The 24,948-nt window shown below is 45.0% G+C and overlaps 1 protein-coding gene across 1 annotated transcript in view; it reads right to left on the bottom strand.

Moving 5' to 3' along the window:
- Nucleotides 1–13,765: 13,765 nt before the first annotated feature.
- LOC134860899 (fidgetin-like) overlaps nt 13,766–24,948 on the bottom strand; it is a 28,959-nt gene continuing 17,776 nt past the window's right edge. Inside the window, exon 2 of the mRNA XM_063877779.1 lies at nt 13,766–18,920. Within this exon, the coding sequence (XP_063733849.1) occupies nt 16,657–18,920 (2,264 nt within the window). The 3' untranslated portion in view covers nt 13,766–16,656. The remainder of the gene's footprint in view (nt 18,921–24,948) is intronic.

The following is a 24,948-nucleotide window of genomic DNA, read 5'->3' as shown; positions in this document are numbered from 1 at the left end:
TGTGTGTGTGTGTGTGTGTGTGTGTGTGTGTGTGTGTGTGTGTGTGTGTGTGTGTGTGTGTGTGGCATGCACAGTAGTACGCCTGTATGCCTTAAAAAATAAGAAAAAGCAACAAAGACCGTCTTGAGCTCGACGTCCAGCCAGCAGACCTTCCTCTCAGCACACCATCTGCTCCCCAGGTCACCATCACCCCCCCCCCCTTACACACACACACACACACACACACACACACACACACACACACACACACACACACACACACACACACACACACACACACACACACACACACACACACACACACAGACTGCTGCCTGCGAGCTTAGTAACTGCTTTCAATATGCACTGATGTGTGACGCGCTAAGAGACCAAGCTCTGATTTTCTGTCTACTACAACTTCCCCCAACAGCCATTCTTAAACAAGTCTCTAAATTCTATCGCTCAGCTATTTCCTACATGTGCAAACACCTCACGCTAACCTTGGAAGCGGGCATTTAACATTTCAGATTCTGTGCCAAAATACATAAAAGAAATACAAAAAGCATCCCCATGGAGCCAGGTTGCAATAATCTCCTCCGTCTCCAACAGAAAGTGAGACTTTGTTCACTCATTGTTGTATTCTTGATAAAACATAATAACAGTGATTCAATTAAATGTTTGCTTAAACTAAATTGGATCCCCAAATGTGTTTTTGGAGAGCACAGTTTTAAACGTATGGTTAGGGTTATAAATCAAAAGAAAACTCAAGGAAAACAAGACTTGGTTTGGCTTAAAATAGGTCATTAAAGATACAAACATACATGAAATAAATCAATATTGATTTTTGATTCAACACCGGACAAACACAATCTCATCATCCCTACAAGAACTTCTTCGTACTGATCAGAAACGTTTACGCAACACTTCAAAGACAAACAATACGTTTGCCCTAAAACTTAAAAATAATTGTAATCTTTGAAGGAAAGGCTTCGAAATTGGACATTCATTAAGATTAACCATTAAAATTCAGAGGAATTCTTAAACAAAAGACCGCGCTTGGTCTCAAAGGATGAGCTGTGTGAGAACACGAAACTTCTTGCTGCTGGGTTTCAGGATGTGTCAGCTTCTCTGTTGCTCTGGTGATAAATGTGCAGACAGAGATGGAGCGCTGGTGTCAAACATTCTCATATTCTGCGGCAGTGGTCTACCCTGCAGAGGAAGAGAAGCAGCCGAGATGTAAAGTGTTAAGTGCAGGTTACAGTGTCCTCCAAGCATGAGTCTACCGGTAAACATCTCTATGATGTTCAAAGTAAAAATGTGTTTGAGGGATGATGCATCCTGCAGTCTCTAAGGTACGCTATTTAATTGTTGTTTTCTTGATACTTTTACCCTGCAAAGAAAACTTGAATACCTTATATATCATTTTCCTTTGCTGTCGTGCTGAGAGAGTTTGAGATGTATGCAGGGTGTTGTAGGTACTTTATATAATTAGTGGTAGAAAATACTAGACAAAGCCAGTGAGTGTGTGCAGCTGCTGGTTTCTATGTGTCTGTGTAGACTGGGGTTAGCATCAGGGCAGCTTGCATGTTTTGTGTGCTGCATCACAGCAGCTAGTTTCGTTAGCACCCCGTGTGCAAAAAAACGAACAGTTTGTCTCCCCCCACCACTTTACAAATGAAATCAGTGCTGTGAGGCGGTGGATTAATATCATAAGGAAGGCCAGAGTGGGCCATTAGAGTGGTGTAATGTTGCTCCGGGGCCTTGTGATGGATGGCCATCGGCGCTACGGCCCTATTTGCACACAGTCACCTCTGTGGTGGCCGCCATTAGCAGGACATGGGAGGTAAGGGCTAAGGGATGGTGGTGAGGTGGAGGTTTTATTACAGAGGTGTGTGTATTTCCCCGTATATGTTCACATTTCAGTGTATGCAAGCATGTGTTTCTGAAATTGTGTGTGTGTTTGGACTCCTCAGCAGACAGATGTTGCGCTCCCCGCCCTCCACTCTATCTAACGTGTCTATCTCTCTCGGTGGACGCCGGCAGTAGGCAGCAAACACACTCGGTGTAATTAAGACAAATTAGCCCGGATGGCAGCTTGCAATAACAACAACATATGTTGGGAGGTTTGTGTACAGAAGAACACAATCAAAATCACCATTAGCGAATCACTTATCGTAAACAGAATCACATTTCCCACCTAGGAGCTCTCGTAGATTAATAAGACGCTTTGATTCCTCTTAATTTATTTATCTCATTGCTGCCTCCTTTCATTTACTTTGCTGTTGCCACTTTTCTTTAATGCTTGCTCGCTTTGTTTTCCCTCATCTTGTTTCTCTGCCATGCTCGTTAATTCGCAAGCTTTTTTAGCCTCGCAGAGCACACATGCAAGGATGACTGTGGCAGACTGACAATTCAGACACAAGTGGTCAATGGCTGCTTCTAAATTTCAGTTGGATGCTGTATTTCTGGGGACTTGAACACTTTAACTGCTTTACCGTAAATGATCATGCTATGCTAAAAGAAAAAAGCTGTGTTTTACTTCAGAAATGAATGATTTCTGTCACCTTTCCCTTCACCTTTGCTCTCTTTGATTTCATTTATGCTTTCCATCTACTTCCATCTCCCATCTACGACTTGGTGCAGTGTCTAACATGCTGCCGTCACTAATAAAGTCCCATTTTGGGGACTCAGTAAAATATATGTATTCTAAAATCTGATGTTTTCCATTCTCTGTTCATAAAAGCAAGGAACTCTCCATCAGTTGTGGGTCTTGTATGCTAACATGAGAAACAATTCAATAAGAAGCTAGCAAGCTTGAGTTAATGCTACAGGTTATTTCTTGTACCTCTCCTTTCATGAGTTTTTTCTTTTCATTACTAAAGCCACATTCATTATTTGTTTCTCTCTTTGTTTCTCTTATTTCCTGCTCATCTGTCTCGCTCTATTGCTTTCCATGTCACTGCCTCTCCTCGCTTTTCTCTCCATCTCCCTAAACATTTCAAAAGATTGAATTACTTTAGGCTGTCACTTGGCCCTTGCCAAGAATTCATTTTTGTGGGTCAAGTGTTTCAAACTGTCATCTCTGACAGGAACCATCTCATACAATAACTACATGGATGGACCTTGACTTGAAGTGCTCCCCCTACCCCCTCTTCATATGCATGCTAAAAAGATCTCGGCTATTGTTGGCGCAGAGAGGGAGGGATTGAGAGATAGGAGATAGAGAATGTGTAGCCATGAAAAGGGCGGCAAGGCAGAGATCAATACTGGAATAATAGATGCAACTCGACCACATGCAAAGTTATGTGAGGAGCGAAAAGGGCTGGAGCCGAGCGCTGGAACATCAGCGAGAGCATGAATACAGTCACTCGATGCCACACGAGTGCACTTCGACATGGCAATGATCTTCAAGATGGGATTCATTAAATAAAAGTAAAATACATACACTTTCATGACTATTGCTCAAAATGTACCACGGTAAAGATGGCATTGAAGTGAACATGAAGCCTCTGTATGTGCATGTGTGTGTGTGTGTGTGTGTGTGTGTGTGTGTGTGTGTGTGTGTGTGTGTGTGTGTGTGTGTGGGGGACAGCAGGGCTTCAATGGCATTGGACTTGAGCAGACAATCTATTTACAGTGTGCTCAGGGGAGCTTATAAACAAATGTTGAGTAATTTCAGCCAGGAGTAATTACCCTTGCCGCTGACAAGGAGAGTGTGTTAGCACTCCCCTTCACCCTCGGCCCTGTCCAGAAGGCTTCGGGCTTGTGCAAAAACACACACACACGCATGCACGGACATGCACAGATGCACCACGATGTAGAGAAGTTCCTCGCGTACGTGTGGCATTTGTCCAGCAGTCGATACCAAAAACAGCTCGGCTGATGAAATGTTCTGGTGTTCTTGGAAAAAATGTACGTTATTTATCGAGTTTATGGTAACTAGCTACGGCTGAGAAGAGGAGGCCAACTCTTACATATTTGGGCTCAAAATGTCCCTGATTGAGAGGCTATATTGTTCATTTTTAAAATCTTAAAATGAAATATATTTAATCTTGGTCTGCTAGCAGAACATTGCTATAGAGGTTTGTCCAAAACAAATGCAAAAAGCCACAGGAGAGATAAAAGAGACATTAAACGTTATCACTTTCTTAGTTAAGGCACACAACGATCATCAGCTAAGTCCTGAAAATCTCCTTAAAACCTTGATTTATCAACACCTCCTGTATCTCTCATTCAACTGAAATGCACCTCCTACTTGCAAAATGTATTTGTGCCACAATTGCTGCTAATAAGCGATAAAACAATGTTGTCTTTCAGGGAAAAACAACATTAAAGCTTGTTCTTCGCTCCCCTTCATTAGGATTCTGCGAGCACGGTCATCAGGCCAACAGATCATGTTATCGAATAAAACAAACAAGCAATCAAAGTCACATTCATTGCTCCATTGTTTCACATTTTAATCATTTGCAAGACTTAATTACAGGATTGAAATGTAACTAACAAACAGGCAAATTAATTTTCACCTTAACCTTTGGGAGGCCCGATGCAGGCTTTATCCCATCTGATCGATTATGATCTCGCGGCTCAAACGGAATAGATTCCCATGCAAATTCAGCCGGATCAATCGGCATTCCTGCAGAATCAATGCAACAGCTTTTCCACACCTTCGCAAGACAATGGTATGATTAAGAGATGAGCTGCAGAAATAACCCAACAGATCATATTAAATCAGAATAAAGGTGAGCTAGAGGTTTGTAATGTATCCACTGCTGTGTGTAAAACTACAGCATGGCAAGGAAGAGGCGAGAGAAAAGGAGAAAAACTCCTTCTCAGCTCTTTAAAAATCAAGTGTTGGAGGTTTTAAAGCTGCAGCGGAGCCCCTTTCCTCCCTCACCCCTGCCTCTGTCCTACCTGCCTTTGATTCCTGCTGTGAGGGGGGAGAAGTGGCTGCTTAGGCGGTGTCTCTTGACAACTGGGCGTTGCATGCATACCAGTGTTCAAAAACGCTTAAACAGCAAGGAGAGTGAAAGACTTGATTGTCATGAGCAATGCAGGTGTAAGGAAGCACTATATCTTTGTAACGTTTCTTAATATCGACTTCTTTTTAAGTATGTTATGTAACATTTCCACATTAAAATACCCGAAAACTGAAATGAACTCTACTTTTAGCTCAGTTTTGTTCTCCACCAACTCCAAAGAAGACTATCTGGCTTTTTAGTCGCTCAATCATCCACTATATTCACTGTCTGATGGTTGCAGTTAGAGCGGGTTTATCAGACAGCTTTGAAAACAGTTGCATGCTGGGACTGTTCATGCTTTGTCATGTCATTCAAAAACCCAAATTCCAAGCTAATCCTAAGGACATGATAGCTTCTTTAGAGCTCAATTTAAACATTTCTAAACAATTGGTTTCACGTAGCTCTGCCAACTCAAGCGTATGTTTAGAAAATCTTCCCTCATGGTGGGAAACCTGCATCAGCTGGGAAATGAAGCTGAGGTCGTCAGAGAGAAAGTCACATTTCCACATTCCACTGAAAATTTCAATGTCACACTTCTCTGCTGTGTCCTCCGCAATGTGCAGCAAAATATCCCCCCCTCTCCACTCATACCATTTGCATTTTGCAACATACTGTGTGTCTTTCTGTAGAATATAATGCAGACTTCTTTGTCCTCCCTTTGGTGAAACTTTTCCCCAGCTGATATCATATGCTGGGAGGGTGGGCTGGTGGTGGTGGGGGGGGTTTACGTTAAGCGCCATTGTGTAGCATTGTCCGAGGACTGCAGGAAGTTGTGCTTGGCACGAGGCCCAGAAGCAAGGTGAGGACAAACTCCCAACAAAACACCCACTGACGTCTACGACTCTGCGTACACTATAGTGTGATCGCACATGTATGAGCAGTCCCACTTTCATCTGTGCCGAGATTTGGAAAGGCTTCACTTCGCACAGGCTCCTTAATGCTCCCTTAATTCATTTGTGCTCCAGATTCACTTGGCTGCTGGGATAACCTGGTAATGATAATGAAGTGGAGAGGGGGGAGGAAGTAAAGAGATAGAAGCAGAGAGGAGGGGAGAGGGACATGACGGCATATGGCTCCTTCTCCTATCTCCCCTTTGACTGTGTTCCAAATGGATTTAGGGCTTTTCACTCAGTCTTTAAAGAGGAGATGGATCTTATTAGAGCTGATTGCTAGTCATAGGACGTTTTCTGCCTCGGGAACCCACCTTGCTTAACCCTTTCACTGATGCAAGGGGATTGAAGAATTGCCACAGATAGGGTTTGATGGCATTTTATCAAATATGAATCGGTGTTGACTTCACTTAATCAAATGTGTTTACAATGCCTTATCCAATCTACTTCGAACAAGCGCTGGACTTATACCCTAGGGGCCTCTTTATGTCCAATTTGAAAGTGAAAACGGTGATTTATTTTAACGTTACAGGGTTAGTAATTGTAATCACGTAGCTACATCACATTCATCCATTCAATTAAACTGAAGCTACGATCATTCATTAGGTAGTTTTGTTCCGAAACCGTGTAGTTCCAGTGTTAACCAGATGTTTAAACTCATTTTAAAATGAATGGTCACACATAGATCAATTTGGGAGTCATTGACATGCTCTGACCTTGAGGTATGAGGACGCGTCAGTTAGTTTTTCAGTGATAATATCAGTGCACAGCAGCTATAGTGATATATAGATCATAGCGGGGTGATAAAGAGACACGCCTTACTTTGATATAGTCACCTGTCGGCCTTTAAGCTTGCAACTGTTCCACTTCAGACCACAGACGGATCCCACTGCAGAAATACTGGTACCATTGAATGCCACAATGAAGGTAGATACAGGCTCAAAGGGAGGTAAATGTACAGGGTAAGAATCAGATATTGGTTTCTTGAAAGCTAAGGCACTATGGCAGCTCTGAAAGGGAATGAGAAGAAACGGCCTGGTCTGCAGGGCTGACCAGCTAAAGAGGAAACAGGTGAGCAGCTGGAGGAGGGAGACCGGTGCAGGTGGAAACCCTTGTTGCTGATTGTGAGCAGCAGTCACAGAAGATTATATGGATATAATGTTCTTGTATGAGCTGAATTAGATCCTCTTTGTGTAATTCTAACAGAAGTATCCAGTCAGTGTTATCAGTCTAATTAAATCTAAATTTTAAAGAACAATTAACTTATTCCACCCAATCAATGCAGAAGCCCTTTTTTTTAAATGAATGTTCACACTGAATTTCCAGGCTTTACTTAATTGAGCTGTATGCACGTCTTGGTTAAATAAGTATTCGGAATGGCTTCATTTACTTCTCTGTAACTAATTGATCTTGCCTGAAACAATGGCACCGATAGAGTCGTCCCGGCAGGGCGCAGGCCTCCCCTCCAGGAAGGCAAGCACAAATGCTGCCACTAATTGAAATTATTTCGATTAATACGAAGCCTAATCGAGGCTAAGTATGCGGCATCACACCGCGGGTCATGCAGTCGGAGCGTATTCCCATTCTCCCCGTCTCCTTTTTGTTTTGACACAGCACCTCTTGTGTTTTGACAATCTCGCCCTGCTCAATACACAAAGCAACAATTCATCCCGCGGAGAAGAACGAACAGACATAGGGGAGAGGAAAAAAAGAGCTCGCAGCGGGGCCGATCGATAAACAGAGTCGGCGCTGTGATTTATTTACCGCTGTGTGTTATGTAGAGGCGAGAGGAGGGAGAAGAAAAGCCTTCTGATATGGCCACGGGCAGCCGACATAATGGGGCCCTCTCAATCTTCAGTGAGTGGCTTGTTGGATTGTCAGGCAGGTTTCCGCCAGCGTTCAAAAGCGCTATCTGATCAAACCCCCGAGACGCAAGCGACCAGACAGATGATTACTCACTGTAAACGATCCAGGATGGCAAAAAAGAGGAATAACTACAGCGGATATTGATGACTCAATAGACTCAGTGACAGACTATTCCATTTGTGTCTAGATTAAGTGTGGACTGTCCCGGATCAATCATAATATAGACCTCTTATTGAGCATAAAAAGCATGTTTAATGTCATTAAATCCTGATCCTTATTTCCTGGTAGCTTACACATATCTGGCAGCCAGTACGAGACAGTGGGGGAGGGGGGTTTGTGTTGTTGTTGATGGTGGTGGTGAGGAGGAGGAGGAGGAGGAGGAGGAGGAGGAGGAGGAGGAGGAGGAGGAGGAGGAGGGAAGGCATGGGTGAACACGGGGAGATGGGAGAGTAAAAAAAAGAAACCTCGGAGGCAATCATTTCTGGCAGAGTGGTGGCGGTCAGTGTGTGTGTGTGTGTGTGTGTGTGTGTGTGTGTGTGTGTGTGTGTGTGTGTGTGTGTGTCTGTGACTGTGTGTCTGTGTCTGTGTTTTCTCTCTTTTTGTGTAATTTCAGACGCTTTGGACGACGTTCAGCGAGGGCCAATAACAGTTTACAGACTGCTGATGTCATCATATTTTCACAAACTTCTCAATCTGGAGTGAGTGACCTTCGCGCTGCTCAAACACTCTCACCTCTCTCTCTTTGCATCTACTCTACTCCCCCTCATCTCGGAATCGCCGATAGCAGTGGGTGTTGGGTTTATTACAGGGATTTGAGTACGACAAATTTTTACATTTACATAATAGCCTGCTTTTATACAGTAATGAGGAATATAGGCTGTTGGATATCCTCTAAAAAAAACTTTGAAAGAAGGCTTTCTGGGAATACATCTCTTAAATATGTCTGTAATGTTGAATAAATACATAAGGAAAGACATAATTAGCATGTATTTAGCTTGTTTGTCCACACGTTCCTGCTTAACAGGCATGTTTTTATTAGAAATATAAGAATTAAAATTGTATGTTATGTTATAAAGAGACAATATAGGGGGGGGGAGTTGGCTTGAGTGAATCACATGGCATTGCAAGGAAGTGACAAGTTCTACTTCTGATGAGCAACTTTTTAAGTGATCAACAAAGTCAACGGCTTCAAGATTTCATTTTGCAAATGTCTACTTCTATCTTTCACTGAGCAGTTTCAGCCCCCCCCCCCCCCCCCCCGTTAGACCAGGAGCCGGTGTGTGATGAACCTGTGGAGGAAGCTGCACTGTTGACACTCACCCCGTCAGTCAGGCCCTGTCCTCGCCAACCCCACCCCCATCAGACTTCCAGCAGATCGCCCCTCACCATCCCACCCCCACCCTCATCCTCCCCCTCCGCCAGAGGCCTTCGCCCTGGGGTCCACCTGACTGACAGCTGTTGATTTGGATCTCTCCATCACGTGGCAGATAAAAGAGGGATTCAGGACTCATTCCTGTTTCCCCCTGCGCTCCATTCCTGCCTCCAATCCCCGGCGCAAACGCAATTCCCAGACACCGGACTTCTACAGGGCCTCCTAATGAAGTCATTCCCAGCACACATGATTGGGTGAGATTGCCACCACCACCACCGCACCACCACCACCATCGCCGCTGCCGCCACGATCCCCGCTCTGAGGTCTCCCATCCCCCCTCTCCACTGAGTGTACTCATGTGGAAACAGCAAGTGGTTGTGTGCATTTTCCCTGTGCATCCCTCGCCTGTGTGTGGGTGTGTGTGTTTGTACATGTGCGACACGTGTGATGTGTGTGTGTGTAGGTGTGTGTTCTTAACTAAGCTAACACAGCCTGACTGGCTACTAATTGGATGTCTCCATCGGTAGTTATACACGATGTGGCATTATAGCCAGGAGAAAATCACGTAGGAAAGTGCACCTCCAACACTGTGGAGGAGAAGCAGAGAGGGATTTTCCTTACTGTAAGACATGATGGTGTCGGTACAGGATGTGCTGTTATAAAATCAATCAGGGAGTTATTTCAACCTGTCCATCACTGTCAGAGAAGATGAAAGGCTTTCATGAGTGATGATCTAGACAGCTAATGAATCTCTTATAATAAAAACTCTTCAAAAAACGTGTCTTTGTAGAGGTCTCCTACACACCCTAATGCACATCACAGTAGTCCCTGATAGTTCACTCAGCGACACCTCCTCAGTAGGAATCCTCCAGAGACAACCTGGCTAGCTGTCAGTCGGTCGGTCTGCCACTCACCGCTAACACGACAGCCCATCCCCGAGTGCCTGTGAACACTCCACAAGCGCCGCCGATCTGAAAACACACACACAAAAAAGAGAGTGTTTCTGAAGGTACCCTCCTGTGACGCCGGAAAGGCTCGTTTTAAGTTTTGTGTTGCCGAGGGAGGTGGGCATCGGAGTGAGGATGACTCACGTCTGACTCCCCGTTGGCATGGGGGCTGCGCGATCAAATGGATCAGATTTTTGGCGCCTTTGAGTCCTGATGATGGCTGCACAGGAGCCTCTTAAGAGAAAACCGGATTGATAACAGGCAGCTGTTGAAACCAAAGAACATCTCTGATCTGGAATAGTGAGTGACACCCTCTAGATAAGAGTGAACGAATCACATTATTAATTATTATTTTCTACCAAATCAAAGCTCTTTCTGAGATAAGTGTCAATTAATAGGCCGCCTAACATATCATTTGCATGACAATAAGTGCAATGCATTATCAATATGCCAACATCATGCATTATTAAAGATGGTCACCATTAACATAATAATATATTAGCATAATCAAGACCACCATTTGCATGGGAGGTGTTCTTGTAAAGCACACAGAATCTGAATGCATCAGCAAAAGGTGAGGCCAATTTAGTTCATGCTACATCTTCCTCTTCAGTCCATACAGGGCTTTGTGAATTTTCAGTTTAGAGTCAGTCTGTTTTATTTTCCAAATTCAATAATATATAGGTCTAAAATGCCAATAGCAGGAGCCACGTTCCTCTTTAAAGATGCCGTAGGCCTGAAAATCAAAACAATAGCCTCAAAAGACGCAAAACGCTCATAGATCTAAAGTAAAATGTTGGGTTGGTGATGGTTACCTCCACCATGCAGATTTTTCGGTTGGTTTTAAGGTTTGTATGTCCACCGTTCCATTTTGTTGAGAATGAGTCACAGGCAGCACAACAACATTTTTCACTAAGAAACAACCCTGCCGAAGGTCGGCGCTCTACGAGGTCCCCTTTAGTTCTCTGTGGGTTCTTCACCTTTCACATACGAGTTGTTTCATTATTACTGAAAATTCTTTTTTAGCTTCTAGTACATTTTGCTACCACAACAACAGCTAAATGCAGGATTTGGGGTGCATGGAGTATTTATACTTGGGTTGCAGTAACGGCGTTAGATCAGAAGTGCTTCTTTCCATATATTTCGTCATGGGATTAATTGCAATTTTACGTTCGAATACACACTGGGGTTATTATCATTAAATCAGAAAGCTATGGGTTTTCAAGTTACATTCAAAGTGAAGCAATGTGCCCCTGATAAAACAAAGCAAAGGCACTTAGCATGTGTTCTCCTAGTTAAGATTCCCTCTCAGCAGTAATACAATGTTTCTGAGTGTCTGCTGGAAAACAAGTGGAAGGTCAAGAACACGAACAATAGATGTTGATTCCAATTATGTGTAAAGCATTGAACAAGATGCGCTAATGATGGCGTTGTCGGGAGAAAAAAGGTGTTTATGTGCTTCTCTCGCAAAGCCTGTGGAACAGTTTATTAGGCAAAGGCTTTATTTCCATAAAGGCTGATAAGACTTCAAATGATTCAGTGAAAAACAGTCCTGCCATCAGCACAGCAAAGCGGCGCGTGTATTTATCTCTCCCGACGCTGGGAGACAATCAAGACAAAGATGATAGCACATTTTGAAATGCAGCACAGAGGCATAATGAGATTGCAGCCACTTCAGGAACAAAACCAGACAAAATGCTTTTTTTTCATAAATGGCTCCTTGTTTTATTCACTCACACCAAAAAAAGGCCATCGTTTTCAATTAATGAAGCGGGGAATTGAGTCCGAGGTCCTGCGGGATATGGATTAACCGTGATGGCTTCAGGGCCCAATCTCACACTGAGCCTGCGCTGCGGTCTGCACGGAGGAATTTCTCATTCAAGGCCCCCCCCCCTCCAACACCTCCTCCTACCTCCATCCATCCATCCATTCCTCCTCCTAAGGTGAGTTGCTTCAGCGAGGACCGCTATTAGTGGTGGGGGGAGATAAAACTGTAAGTGTTGCTCCCAATTAGTGCATCAGTGACCGCTCTGTGCCTCCTCCACGGCGAGGCCTGCGAGGAGGCAGGAAGCGAGGGAGGAGGGGGAGATTGGAGGGAGGGATGACAGGAAAGGAGAGAATGGCATGAAGACGTTGGAATAAAAGAGCGGGTTATAGATAAAGAGAGGATGAAAGGAGAGGAGGGAGTGGAAAAAAATGGCTTAAGCATTCATTTTGAGCGGCGAGACAGGTCCTATTAACATTTAACAGCGTTTGCGCAACTTGGTGTGGAGGTTAGGATGCAAATGAGGAGGAATTAAAACTGGCCAGAGGTTTGTCATTGATGGATTGCAGTCTGGCGCTGCTCACCACTTCCTAGTGTCCATCACAGACGATTACTGTATAATTAAACCTTATTTCTGGACTCTCCGCCGCATAATTACTTGTGTGGGAATGTAACCATCATCTAAAAGCTCCGGCAAAATGCTTTAGCATTTACTCTGGCAGGCTCACAGACCAGTGACAGATAGAGCCATCTGATGATCGGCAAGAGAACAGTCACTTTTAATAAGAGGTGGGAAAAAAATATTAGGCGACAGTGTGCTGATTATAGGAAAATTAGGCTTTTAAGTGGTAAAGTCCTTTGTGTTATTTGCATAATTTATTCCGGCTTTACCCCCATGTTCAACCACCTCTGGTTTTTTTTTTCTGCGAGCTGTGGGCAATTTCCTCTCATATTTGAATGGATTGCACATTTAAGACTACTTAAGGAAAATGATCACTTAGCATATTTTAATTGTCGCGCAAAGAGGTGTGAGGCAAAGCTTGTGGAATGAGGGCCCTTTAAAGTGAAGGGGACACAGTGGTGTTGGGGTAGATAACCCCGGGGTGCACACTGACACTGACTCACACACGCAGTTCTTTATACTAGGGATAAACCTTTAAATACAACTAAAGGGACTTCCATGAAAACCTGCTCCCTTCAGTGATGGTTTCTGTATCATTTCCCCTGCTGAGGTTTTCCCAGACCAACTGCAGCTTTGTGAATACGGGTTATTTACAGAGCAGCTTGATATAAAGCAAAAAAAACCATCTTTTTACTAGTGTTTCCCAACTCGGACTGAAAATAACATCTTTAAATGTGATGGACAAAAAGAGCGTGTGTCACACATTATTTCTGATCATGGCTATAGCATGTTTCAAAGTGGGAAAATAAAGAAAACAGCAGCCCTCGATGCACTCTAACCTCTTGTGAGGCGTTTGAGTTTCCACGGATAATTATAGAGGCTATACAGCAGCTTCCCACACCTCACTGCCAGCTATATAATGATACCGTGGAAATGCAGTGGGCTAATGCACATCATTTTCATTAAGAGTACTCACATAATCCAAATTCTTTGTGATGGAAAAAGATAATTAACGCTTTAATGTTTTGGTCTTGCCACTCTTACCACAGCAAGAGAAATGAATTGTTACATTTTAATGAGAGAAGCGACAGCGCCGGCTTCCTGCGCAACACGGATGATTTTATAATTGCACACAAGGGTGACTAACTCAAGGCTCATTAAGACGATTTTTCAGCTGGGCTATTTTTTGGCAGGGCAATACATACACTTTTCCACTGATAAATAAATTCTGTAATTAATCTTCAGACGTTAATGTGTCCGGTGACATAAAGAGGTAAAAAAAAGACAAGATATAATCTCCCAAGAAAATGTCTTTAATGAATCGTTTGTTGCTGCTTGTACCTAAGATTACATGAAAATACATTGACTGCAAGTATGGCAACATATTCACACATATAAACAAGTGGTGCATTTTTGTATTGTATGTATAGGTATGTACAACAGAAACACGTTACACTCTGGTTTAAAGTTGTGCAAGTGTGTTATATATACTAACAATTTATAAAATTCAACACACTAAATAAAAAAAAGAAGAGTGTGCCCACGTATATACACATTCACACGCGCACAACCACAGAAGTTCACAAAAGATTAAAGCAAATGTATCGGATTATACATTTCCAGGTCACCTTTAGGGCGACTCTTCCTTCCTCACAGATCGCTTGTGAGAGTGTTTTTGACGTAATCAGGTGTGTGTGTTTCCTATAGCTCCATCTCACACACACACGAGGCTGCAGCCTGCGGTTGCACCATCAGCTAAATGTTGTACAGTCGTCTGAGGTAGACTGCGCAAAACTTTGTTGTTATTCTCTCCACTTTTTTATTTTTTCTCAATGCTTTTTCTGACATTTGGAAAGACATTATATGCTTTGTAGCCATGAGGTAGCTTTAAAGAAGAACTCTAGCGTCCGTTTAAGGAAAGGGTTTCAAAAGAAAGAGAGAGGAAAAAGCTAGATTTAAACACCATGTGGTAACGAGACAAAAGAAAGGGCCACAAAACACGAAGGAAACAAGCGTAGCGTTGACCGGTGTTTCAAGTCGTTTGTTCGGTGGGGGAGTGTGTGCTGTTGTTGTGTGCTCTGAAGTGCATTAGTGGGTTTTTCTGTCTAAAGGGACTCTCTCTCCAGAGGATTTGCTGACAGAAGGAATTCTGGTGCAGATTGTTTTGAGGGTGCTTTTCTGACGGACCACTCTGCTTTCCCCTTGTGCTGCCGCCACGCTGCCTGGCTGTCTTTCCTTCCCGTCAATTTTGCTGATGCTCAGCAGAACTTCCCCCTCCACCACATCAGGTGCTGCACTGATGCAGAGATAGCAACACAGAGCAGGCCTAGACGTACAGTATGTACTTATATTGAAACAAAACAAAAAGACGGAGTCACAATAAAAAAACTGATCATCGGTTCGGATGAATGAAATCTCCTATAGGATAAATACCGGACAGACAAAGCAAATACATTTCAACCAAACAATATTACACAGAATGCTTTAGTGCATGTACATAACACTATCTTTAGGACTCCTGTGTGGCAGCAGTGGAGCTAAGGGACAGCTTCTTACACAAGGAAGGGAAAAAAATACCTTCCAACACAAAGGGCGACAGATAACCTTCAGGGATGAAGGACTTTAAGACCACAATTCCTCACTCATGTTACAAAGCTTTTCACTCAACTGAAGTGTGCATCCAAATGCATGTAGGTGAAGATATAGAGAACAAAAATGATCGGAACTGAAGAAATGACGATTGAATTAGTCTTCGGGGGTCAGTTTGGATTAAACATATTACACTTAAATGTTCTGAATTTAACGATGATTGAAATAGTGTCCGAGCTTTCTGGTTGGACACTAAGATTATAGAGATGTCAATCAATCAGAATTGCTAAAATGAAATTCACCTTCAGCAAAAACTCTCATTTACTCTTTTACTTTTCCCACTATTTTGCAACAGATGAGCAATTCAGTATCGTCCTGACTTTAGTAGTGTAGTTATAGTGACATCAAGTCGACATTTCACACAGATATGTTGTCTTTGATATCACTGTGACTTAAAAAACATGTTGGGAAATGGATCTGTGTGTTCCCTAAAATCTCAATCAATTTCTTTATATTCATTGGAGGTGTTTAAGCATCAAGTTCATCCCTCACTGACGAGCATTTTGCGCAGTAGTTAGCTGACAAACTGATGGAGCCTCCAGCAAAGCCTGCTATAGCCTAGATCGCATAATATAAACAATGTTGATTATGGTTTTGAATAAATATACAACGACATTGACCCAACACCTGATTTTCTTCTAAAACCTCAACAGTTTTGTGGTTGTTTTTTTTTCAAAGCGATGAAAATAAGCTTCAGGAGTGGTCAAGTAGAAACAGGTTACTAAAGCACCTGCTGTGAGAAAAAAAAGGACATGTCTTTACTCACTATTGATTATGTTCCATCAGAAAATATTCAGTACATTCATCGTCACCTCTTTGCTATTTATAACAGCCAGTTGAGGTAAACCTAACACTGCTTCGCTAAACTTAAACTCCCCGGATTCTCCTCTCAGGTCTTAGTGCTTTTCGTCAAGATTTCTTGAGGTACTGTACAATTCACAAACGCTTTCCTGAGTTTTGTTTGTTACGCTTGTTTGTTTTGCAGACACAGGAGAGATAAGAGCGCGTCAGGGCCCAGACTACTGCCGCCCTGATGGATTACTGCTCTTAGCAAGACAATAGAGAATGATTGACCACCACCAATGGCAACTGTCAATCTCAGTTTTTCAGACTCTGCTGAAGTTTTAAAGCTCTTAATAATCATCAGCTCATGCCATGAATGTGGATTGTGAGGCAAATAAACAAAGAAAGAAACTCAGAAAGCACCACTTCAGGCACTTGGATAGCCAACTAAATGTCAAGAACAAGAACATAACGATATATGTACACAGACACTGGGGCGTCTCTTCTCAAGCCAACTTGCTTGCAATGTGTAAACAATGCCTGGCTTTCTGGAGTGTCAAGCAATCAAATTAAAACTCTTGCTCATTAACTGTAAAACTGCCAGTCGTCTCATCAAACCAGGTCTCTGGGTACGTCTAAACCCTGCTTGTGAGAACTCAGTGAGTTGTGTTGGCCTTCAGTGTGCCTTTCCCTCCAGCACAATGCTTCTGCCCTGAGGGGAGGAATTGTGTTTGCCTCTTTTTCTCAAGGGCGGAATCTTTCTTTTCACTGGCTGCAGCCGAACATTTTGTTCCACTCAGTGTACGTGTCAATCTCTTTCTGTGATATACTGGCCTGGAATTTACAAAAGACACTCTCAAAGTCCTGGTAGGTGAGGGGCCTGACCTGTCCCCGGGGCATCATACCCGACATGTCCATGCCCTGTGCAGAGACGTGGAGCAGACCGACGAGGGCCTCCTGGCAGAGTCGGGCCAGGTCCAGTCCGGAGAAACCTTCGGTGCGCTGGACCAGCAGCGCCAGCTCCTCCTCGCTCAGGCAGTATTTGTGCTGAGACTGAGCCAGGAGCTGGCTCACGATATGGTGTCGGGCTGCGCCGTCCGGCAGGGGCACGAGAACCCTGCGGCCAAAGTACCTGCGCAACCCTTCATCCATGTCCTGGGGTCGGCTTGTCGAGCAAACCACCAAAACCTGGTTGCCTGCGTCCTCTCCTGAGCCCATGAGAAGGGAGTCCAACTGGGCGAGGAGCTCCCTCTTCAGCCGGTTGATGGGGCTCTCTTCGCTGAGGTGTGCTGACAGCAGCATGTCCACTTCACTGATGAACAGTACGGAGGGCTGCCGGCAGCGCGCCACCAGGAAGGATGCCCGGATGATTTTCTCTCCCTCTGCCAGCCACTTGGTGGCCAACGTGGACCCGTTGAGCTGGAGGAACGGCGCCCCGAGCTGGCTGGCCAGGCAGCGACCCAGCAACGTCCTGCCACTGCCCCGGGGGCCAAACAGCAACACGCAGCGCAGTGCGGGGCCTAGACTGCTGAACATGTCCGGGCGCAGAATGGGCCAGAGGACCTCTTCCTTCAGGGTTGCCTTGGCTAGTTCTAGTCCTGCAATGTCGCTCCAATCCACCGGGGGCCCCTGCTGAACGATTTCAGAGGTCACCATGTCGAGGAGGTGAGGGTCACTGGTTTTTAGCTGCTCTTCAGCAGGCCGGGAGGATGAAGTGGATGAGGAGGAGGTAGGCCCTGGTGCTGAGTGGGAGAGGTGGAGACGGTGATCCTCAGCACCTTGCTCACTGAGGGAGGGGGAGGTGAAGCTGGCGAGGGAATCAGTTGAGCGGGACCCCCCTAGGGTGGAGGTGACGTAGGCCGGGGGAGTCAGTGGCCCACCTGTTGCCTGGCTGCTGTACTTCCTCTGCTGCTGCTCTGAGGACATGGTGGACTGCTTCTGAGGATTAAAAGGTAAAGACGACTTTTCAGCCCCCCTGTCGAATCCGCCGGCGCTGTTGGAGCCTCCGTTCGTGCTGCTGCTGTCAGCTATCCTGTACATGGGGCTCTCAGCGGCGCTCCGAGCCTGGCCATAGCCGAAGTTACCATAAGAGTCCATTTCTCCCTGGCCTGACATGTAGAAGGCTTTTCTCTTCAGTGAGTTGGAGGAGCTACTGTTCAGAGGGGTGGGGGCAATTGGGGTCAGGTTGTGGCTCTGGTACGGGTATCCAGGTAAAGTGGAAGAGGGAGGAAGGGGTGTAGGGGCAGCGATGCCTGAGGGGAGGTACGATGATGGAGGGGGGGCTCCTCCAGGGCTGTATCCCGGCCCGACAGAGCTCTGAGCTGGGTAGCCTGCTGGGGGGTAATTATAACTAGACAAGTTGGGGGAGCCTCCGTTGTACGCTGGGACTAAAGTGGGGTGGGAGGGCGGCGGAGGGGGTGGCTGCAGGAGCCCAGAGCTGTGCAGCGGGGAGGGGAGTGCTGGGGCGGGGGCCGACTGGGAACTGTAACTACTGTGCAGGTAGGAGCTGCTGTACGGAGGGCCGTATTCCTGAGAGGCCATGGAGGAGGAGTGGAGCGCTGTGGCAGAGTGGCTCCCACAACTGCTGCTGGAGTAGCTGGGCTCGCTCAGGGTGCTGGAGGCCAGACCCGGGGAGCTGCACATGCCGGACACCACCTCTGAGGCCGCCGCCACCCCTCCCTTCCTGATGGAAACCCCCTCTGGGATGCAGCTCATGGGGTAGACGCCATCCTGCCAGGGCTCGGATTCACCTTTCCGTCCGTTCATCACCCCCGGGATCTCAGAATAGGAGCCCGGCATCTCCAGGATACCGGAATACTTCTCAGCATACTTCTTGAGCAGGTTGGAGGCGGTGAGGGCGGAGATGTCGTCGTTGGCCCAGGCGTACTGGTAGGAGGCTGAGCGCTGCAGGTGGCCGGGCACCGCCCTGTAGGCCTCAGCCTTGTGGGCCGGCGAGCGCGTGGTGGAAGAGATGTCAAAATGCTGTTCGGCCCACTGGCTGTGCTCGGGGGTCCACTGCATCTTTAAGCCTGAGAGAAACGGAGACATAGATATCCACACGTGAACACATTGACACACAATAATTAAAATGACAACACCTTCAAATTGCCTAGGATGGTCAATTAAACAGGTGATATTCACCTGGGGTCTTGTTTATTTTTTTTCTCACTGATACATATGATGAGATTTAGTTGTATGTCCAACGGCACATGAGTTACTAATTGTATGCGGGCCATAAGAAGGACAGAGTGTGATGTTGTGTACAGAGGCTTGTGGGAGGGCAGCCTAATGCACCCCGGCCAGACCAATAAGACAGAGGCATTGAGGGTCACTCTATAATCCCCGGCTCATCTGAGGTGGCTGGAGATGGGTTTGAAAATGCGCCTCTGTGAGTACCACAAAGCAACACACACACACACACCCACACACATCCACCCCCCTCTGTTCGTGGTGCTTTCATCGAACACACACACACACACACACAAATACAGATCCATGCTCAGACACACAGGCATTTAAAAAAAAACTATCTCTGCCTGCACTCAGGCGTGCTGACGTGCACACACACACACACACACACACACACGCTCACATCCACTGACCCAGACGGACAAACACAGGCACGCACCCAGGAGCTGCAGCGAGCAATGAATTACAACACATTGTGTCTCAAGCTTAGTTCCTGTCTGCACAGCTCCACCTTGACCTCCTCCCTCTCTGCCATTCTCTTTACCTCTCTGTCTGCCTCTCTTCTTCATGCCTCCCTGCTGCTTAGTCTTTGCTTTTTTTGTCGTCCATTTTCCACCTCCCCTCCTTCTCTTTACCTCCTTTTATTCTGACTCCATCCATTTCGATATATATCTCTCCTTTTCATTCCCCTTTCTTCTCGGCCACCCCTCCTTTTATTTACTCCCTCTGTGCTCGCTGCGCCTCCTCCCCTCCCTCCTTCCCTTGCTCCATCTCATCTCAGACACACTCACCTGGCTCTCCCCTTTATTGCCTCGGGAGGCTGGAGAGCCACTGTTTCCTTTAATCCCAGCCAATGCCATCTGCAAACACTGACACTCACACAGCGACTCCATCGTTGTCTCACTATCAAAGCCGTGGCGCTATCAAAGGCTGGACGGGGCGTAATCACAGCAGCCGCATGGCAGATTGAACCCTGTTTGATTTGACTTAGTGCACACAAATAAAGGATAATATCGGTGTCATTTAGGCTGCTTCCCTGACTTATTGACTGGCTGCGGTTGCATGTAGAGATCCACAGTTGGGGGTCTTGTGAGCAATGCCTCCTTCAGGATTGGTTTGTGTGTGTGTGTGCTTGTGTGGCTAAAGCAGGCATGCACAATAAAATCCATTCATAGGGAAGCAAATCTTCCCTTCCTCCCATCCATTTATCCGACTGCAAACACAGACACGCACAGAAACACGTTCACACTGCCTTGCTCTCTTTTTCCAAGGCCCTGTGTTTGTTTGGTAACAACACAGAGAGGGAGGGGGAAATCCCCAGACCCCTATTTCCTCTCTGATTCTCCTCTCTAGCCATCTCTCGGCAGACGCCAGTGGCTAATTAGCAGAATGGCGATCTGCTAATTGTGTTAATTTACAACATTTTAGCCGAGGGGAGTCTAGAAGGGGCTAGCAAGCCTGTCACCCTCCCAGTGTAGCGAGCAGGGAACGCCTCAGACAAAGGGCTGAGCGGAAGAGGAAAGTTTGGTATTAGCTGGGAGGCTCCTTTAATATTGAAGAAATATTAAGTGGAAGCAGCGCTATAAAAGGGCAGTATTTCAACAAGAGAAAATTACAAGGCAGGGATACTGGACCAAATAAAAGGAAATTAGGCTTCAGGCACAATAAAGGCTCCACTGCTACAGCAGCCTGGTTTGTGTAAATAATGATATTTTAATGTGCTTTTTAAGGATTGTATTCTCAGGATATCTTTGATTATTTGGTCTGTAGGCACTAGCAAAATGCTTGCTTGGCAGTGCACATGAAATCTCTATTATTTCTACATTATCGCTCTAATATAATATGTAGCAGAGGAGACTGGTGTCTGGAAACCAGATTCAGCCACTTCCTTCATACAGTAGGTATATCGTGTTTTCTTTGCCTGCTATGAACCAGCCTCATTGAAGCAGCAATGATCTATGTGTCTTGAAGAAATACCCAGCGTTCTTATATCATTTAATGGGGCATTCAGTAATCTAATTCTATTGTCCACCACCAGTGATCAAGGTATAATGGGAATGTCGCCAAGCACTTCACCTTGGCTTTCTCGGGCTGTTTCGAATGCTCGATATATACTACCTGGCCTGGTATGAGTGGCCATTTCAAATCAACTTTCTTCTTTAGCTTTGAACCAGTAAATAAGGAGAGAGAACCCCACTACACTAGTGGAGTAGCTAGCCTAGCTTGACAACGTAGCATTAAGTGGCATTAACTTGCTGTGGCTTCCGTTGACCAACACGCCTTTACTGTTTAAATATGAATACAAAACATGACTTTCATAGTAAAGACATGTATATTGAATTGTGATTTTCTGTTAAAAATAGTCAAATAAAGCTTAAACATGCCAGAAATAATCAGATATGTCAATGCAGGGAAGTTATTTTCTTCTGCTAGTCCTCAGTGACATGCAATTATACAAGGCATGAGACTACATTTAGCTATAAGGTGAACAGTAAGGAGTTGCAAGCTGTACTGCATTGTAAACAACTGGAATAATTATGACGCAAACATGGAGAGGGGAGGCAAAGAGGGAGCATGCTGTGGAAGAAAATGGGGGGTTTGAGGGGCAGAAAAGCACAAAATAAAGCAAGCCTTGTGAATCCCACACACTCTCCTCCCCACAGTTTGACACTCCATCAAACCGCGTTATGTCCTCCATTTAAAGAAACACGGGTCTTTCTAATTCCATCATTAATAAAGATAACATATATAAAAGAGTGTGTCAGCCTCCATCAGGGCTTTCATCTCTCCTATAATGAGGTTAATGCAGGGACGCAGTGATTACCCCAGCAATGCAAATGAAGGCCAAATGATAACTTGCACTATTTAAATAAGGTAATAGCGATTACTCTACGTTATTCAAATGAGGACGGATACTTTGAACTGAGCGCTTTGAACTCGCTGCTCCTTCTCCAAAACATATGAAAGGGATGGAGGAGGATTGACTTTGGAATCATTCAGTGTGTATCCTTTAATTCAACGTGATGTAAACCAAGGGCAATGAGCAAAGCAAAGTCACTTCATGTGCGCTGCAGGATGGGCGGGGTCCACTAGGAAAAATGCTTAAGGTAGGCCGACTTAGACATTTTGAAAGACCGTGAAAGTCATTCAAAAGTCCTTGAAATCATTGTCCGACTGAAAAACTTAAAAGGAAATAATAAAACAACACCTTCCCAATATTTTCTTCAGATGTTAAGACATTTAAACCCATTCATTTCCAAAAACTTTCAAGGCCCTCTTCTTATTTAAAATACGAAAAGGATTCTGGAGTAAAATGTGTTAGCCTTCAACAGTGTGACAGGATTACATGTACAGACAGTTACAAGTCATTTTTCTTGGGTAGCTGAATTCTATTCATTCTCTCTATTTTCTGCACCTCAATGGAGCTTTCAGCGCATCCCTTATTTGATTTCCCCCTCAATCTTTCAAGGGTTTTAAAGGCCTGGGGGAAATTTGCGAAGCATTTGGACAGACACATGCAGCATGAGTAAAAAAAAAAAGCAAGTGTGTGTAGCAGAGAGAGAAAGCAGGGAGAGAGATCGTGCACTCAGCTGAAACAACATCCAACAGAAATATTCTCCACCTTCTGAAGCGTCAAGTCTGCCAGCGCGGTTTTTTTCCTTCCTTCTCCTCCTCGTCCAGCCTCCACATAGAGAAGCCTAATCATTCTCATTACACTCGGCGTCCATCTGCATCAACAGAGCTGCCTATTACGGAGCGTGTGTGTATGTGCAGTAAACAGCTCTTTAGAGAGAGCTAATGAGCTCTTTTAAGTCTGTCCGCTGTGTGATTCTGCAAGCGGGGTGTCAGAGCAAACTGCCCATTTTGGTAACGTCATAATTAAGCCATGTGTGGAAAAAGAGATGCACAAGCTCCCATGCCCACACACACACACAGACGAGATGCACAAAAGCATGCCCTTCTTTGTCTTTCTAACACAAACAGACACTGTAGACCTTCAAAAACAAACTATCATGTCATATTTTATAGAACCTGCCTCCGAGTGTAGGAGGAGAAGACAAGTGATAACTCTATCAGAAGAGACCTGTTTTTACACACCACCGGGGAAATCTAACCAGTTACACAAATCCTTATCAAATACACCAGAGGGCATCTTTTAACCTCTAAATCTCATGCGCTGATCATGCACTATATGTGGCTATTGTTTCACAAGTGTGTGTGTATTCTCATGCGCGCGGGCCTTGTGTGTGTTTGACAACCTCCGGATCGCCTTGTTAATGAGTCCAGCACACTGTGACTAAGCCACGGGCTACGCTGTATTGGCACACAACCTACAGAACAGAGTCAAATAATGTGATTAGGTCCTCCAAAAGGCAATTAATTAGGAAATTAGTCATGAGCTGGTGTCACACGCACATAATCAAAACTCACGCTGCGAAGCGTCCTCCTCAGAGCAACAGTTACATTGAGAGGCTAAAGGAGATATAATAAATAAAAAGACAAAGTGTACGACTAAATTCCTTTTTCGTTCCTCTGTGAGACAACTAAACTGTTCTCCAAGCCAGAATTTTCATCTGAAAACAACCATGAAACCTGAACCGCGTCTTTGAAGCCGGCAAGCCACAGCTTACCATTACACCGTCACAAAGCAACAACAACAACAACAACAACAGATAAGGGAGTAAACAGAGCGAGTTCAAAGTCTAGACGGCGAGCAGTGACCGGGAGAGATGAGCTGTCACTAACTCAAAGACAGTAAGGGGGGAAGAGAGATCGCTGTAAAGATGACAGCTCGGAGCCGCCATATAAGGATATTTGACAAATGACAGCATCTTTTTAAGAAAATCAAATATTCATTGTAATCTGCGAACTTTGACCTCGAGAGAAGTTATCGCGGATCCGACCATCAAACTTTGAAACGTCTTTGAGGAGCACATTTGGAGTGAAATCTTTCTGGTATGTGAAAATATTAGGGTTTATTTAATGATGACTCTAAAGATAGCTCGCAGAAGAACTATAAATCTCCCGACTAAATTCCAGAGGCGTCTCATCGTCGCCCCTGCCTGCCAGTATCACATCTTCCTGCGAGCTGTATAAATTGACACTGTCTAAATTTCCTTTTACTAGACAGACTATTGAATGGGTGGGTTAAATGGGTAGGGCGCAGTTAAACAAATGCTCCGGATCAAGGAAATTGTGCGTGGCTTCTTTTGTCATTCAGAGAGGAAATTGAGAGATATTCGGCGGGGGCTCGGAGCCGCTAACGCATGGCATTCATCTATAATGCACTCGGCCTGTCCGTCAGCTACTCCATTTCCTGTGACTAGCGCAGCGTGCCTAATCACCCGGCTCCACGCGGGGTTCCTTCCTCAAAGACAGCACACACACACACACACACACACACACACACACACATACACAGGCACGGTCACACAGGCAGGAATGAAGACACACACACATGCAGGACACTGGAACACGCTTCAGTCCGCTGAGGCAAACAGATTATTCTTATCTGAGGAAGAAAACATCTGTAAAGACGCTCAGCATCACTGTGCCGGGACAAATCCACACATATTTCATCAGTGTGGGGAGGAACATACAGCTGTCTTGTGGGAAGTGAAGTGTGATCATGGACTTAAAGTGACTGTACATGATGTTTCTTTCCTGTTTGTTTGAACCAAACAAGAGTAAAAAAAGTCCTGCAGATTTATGCTTGATACCAGAGGATGAACAGCACACGATTACATTTGTCACATCTGTGCAACCCACACATTGTTCTTTATTATTAGCTTATCATTCCACTCTTTTCCCCCCTGAATAAAGTCATGTATACTTTAGTACTTGTTGTTATGTGTTGCCACTTAAAGA

This window comes from Eleginops maclovinus, chromosome 24 (genome assembly GCF_036324505.1).
Source record: "Eleginops maclovinus isolate JMC-PN-2008 ecotype Puerto Natales chromosome 24, JC_Emac_rtc_rv5, whole genome shotgun sequence".
In the NCBI taxonomy this organism is placed as follows: Eukaryota; Metazoa; Chordata; class Actinopteri; order Perciformes; family Eleginopidae; genus Eleginops; species Eleginops maclovinus.
This window is presented reverse-complemented; position numbering and strand designations above follow the sequence as displayed.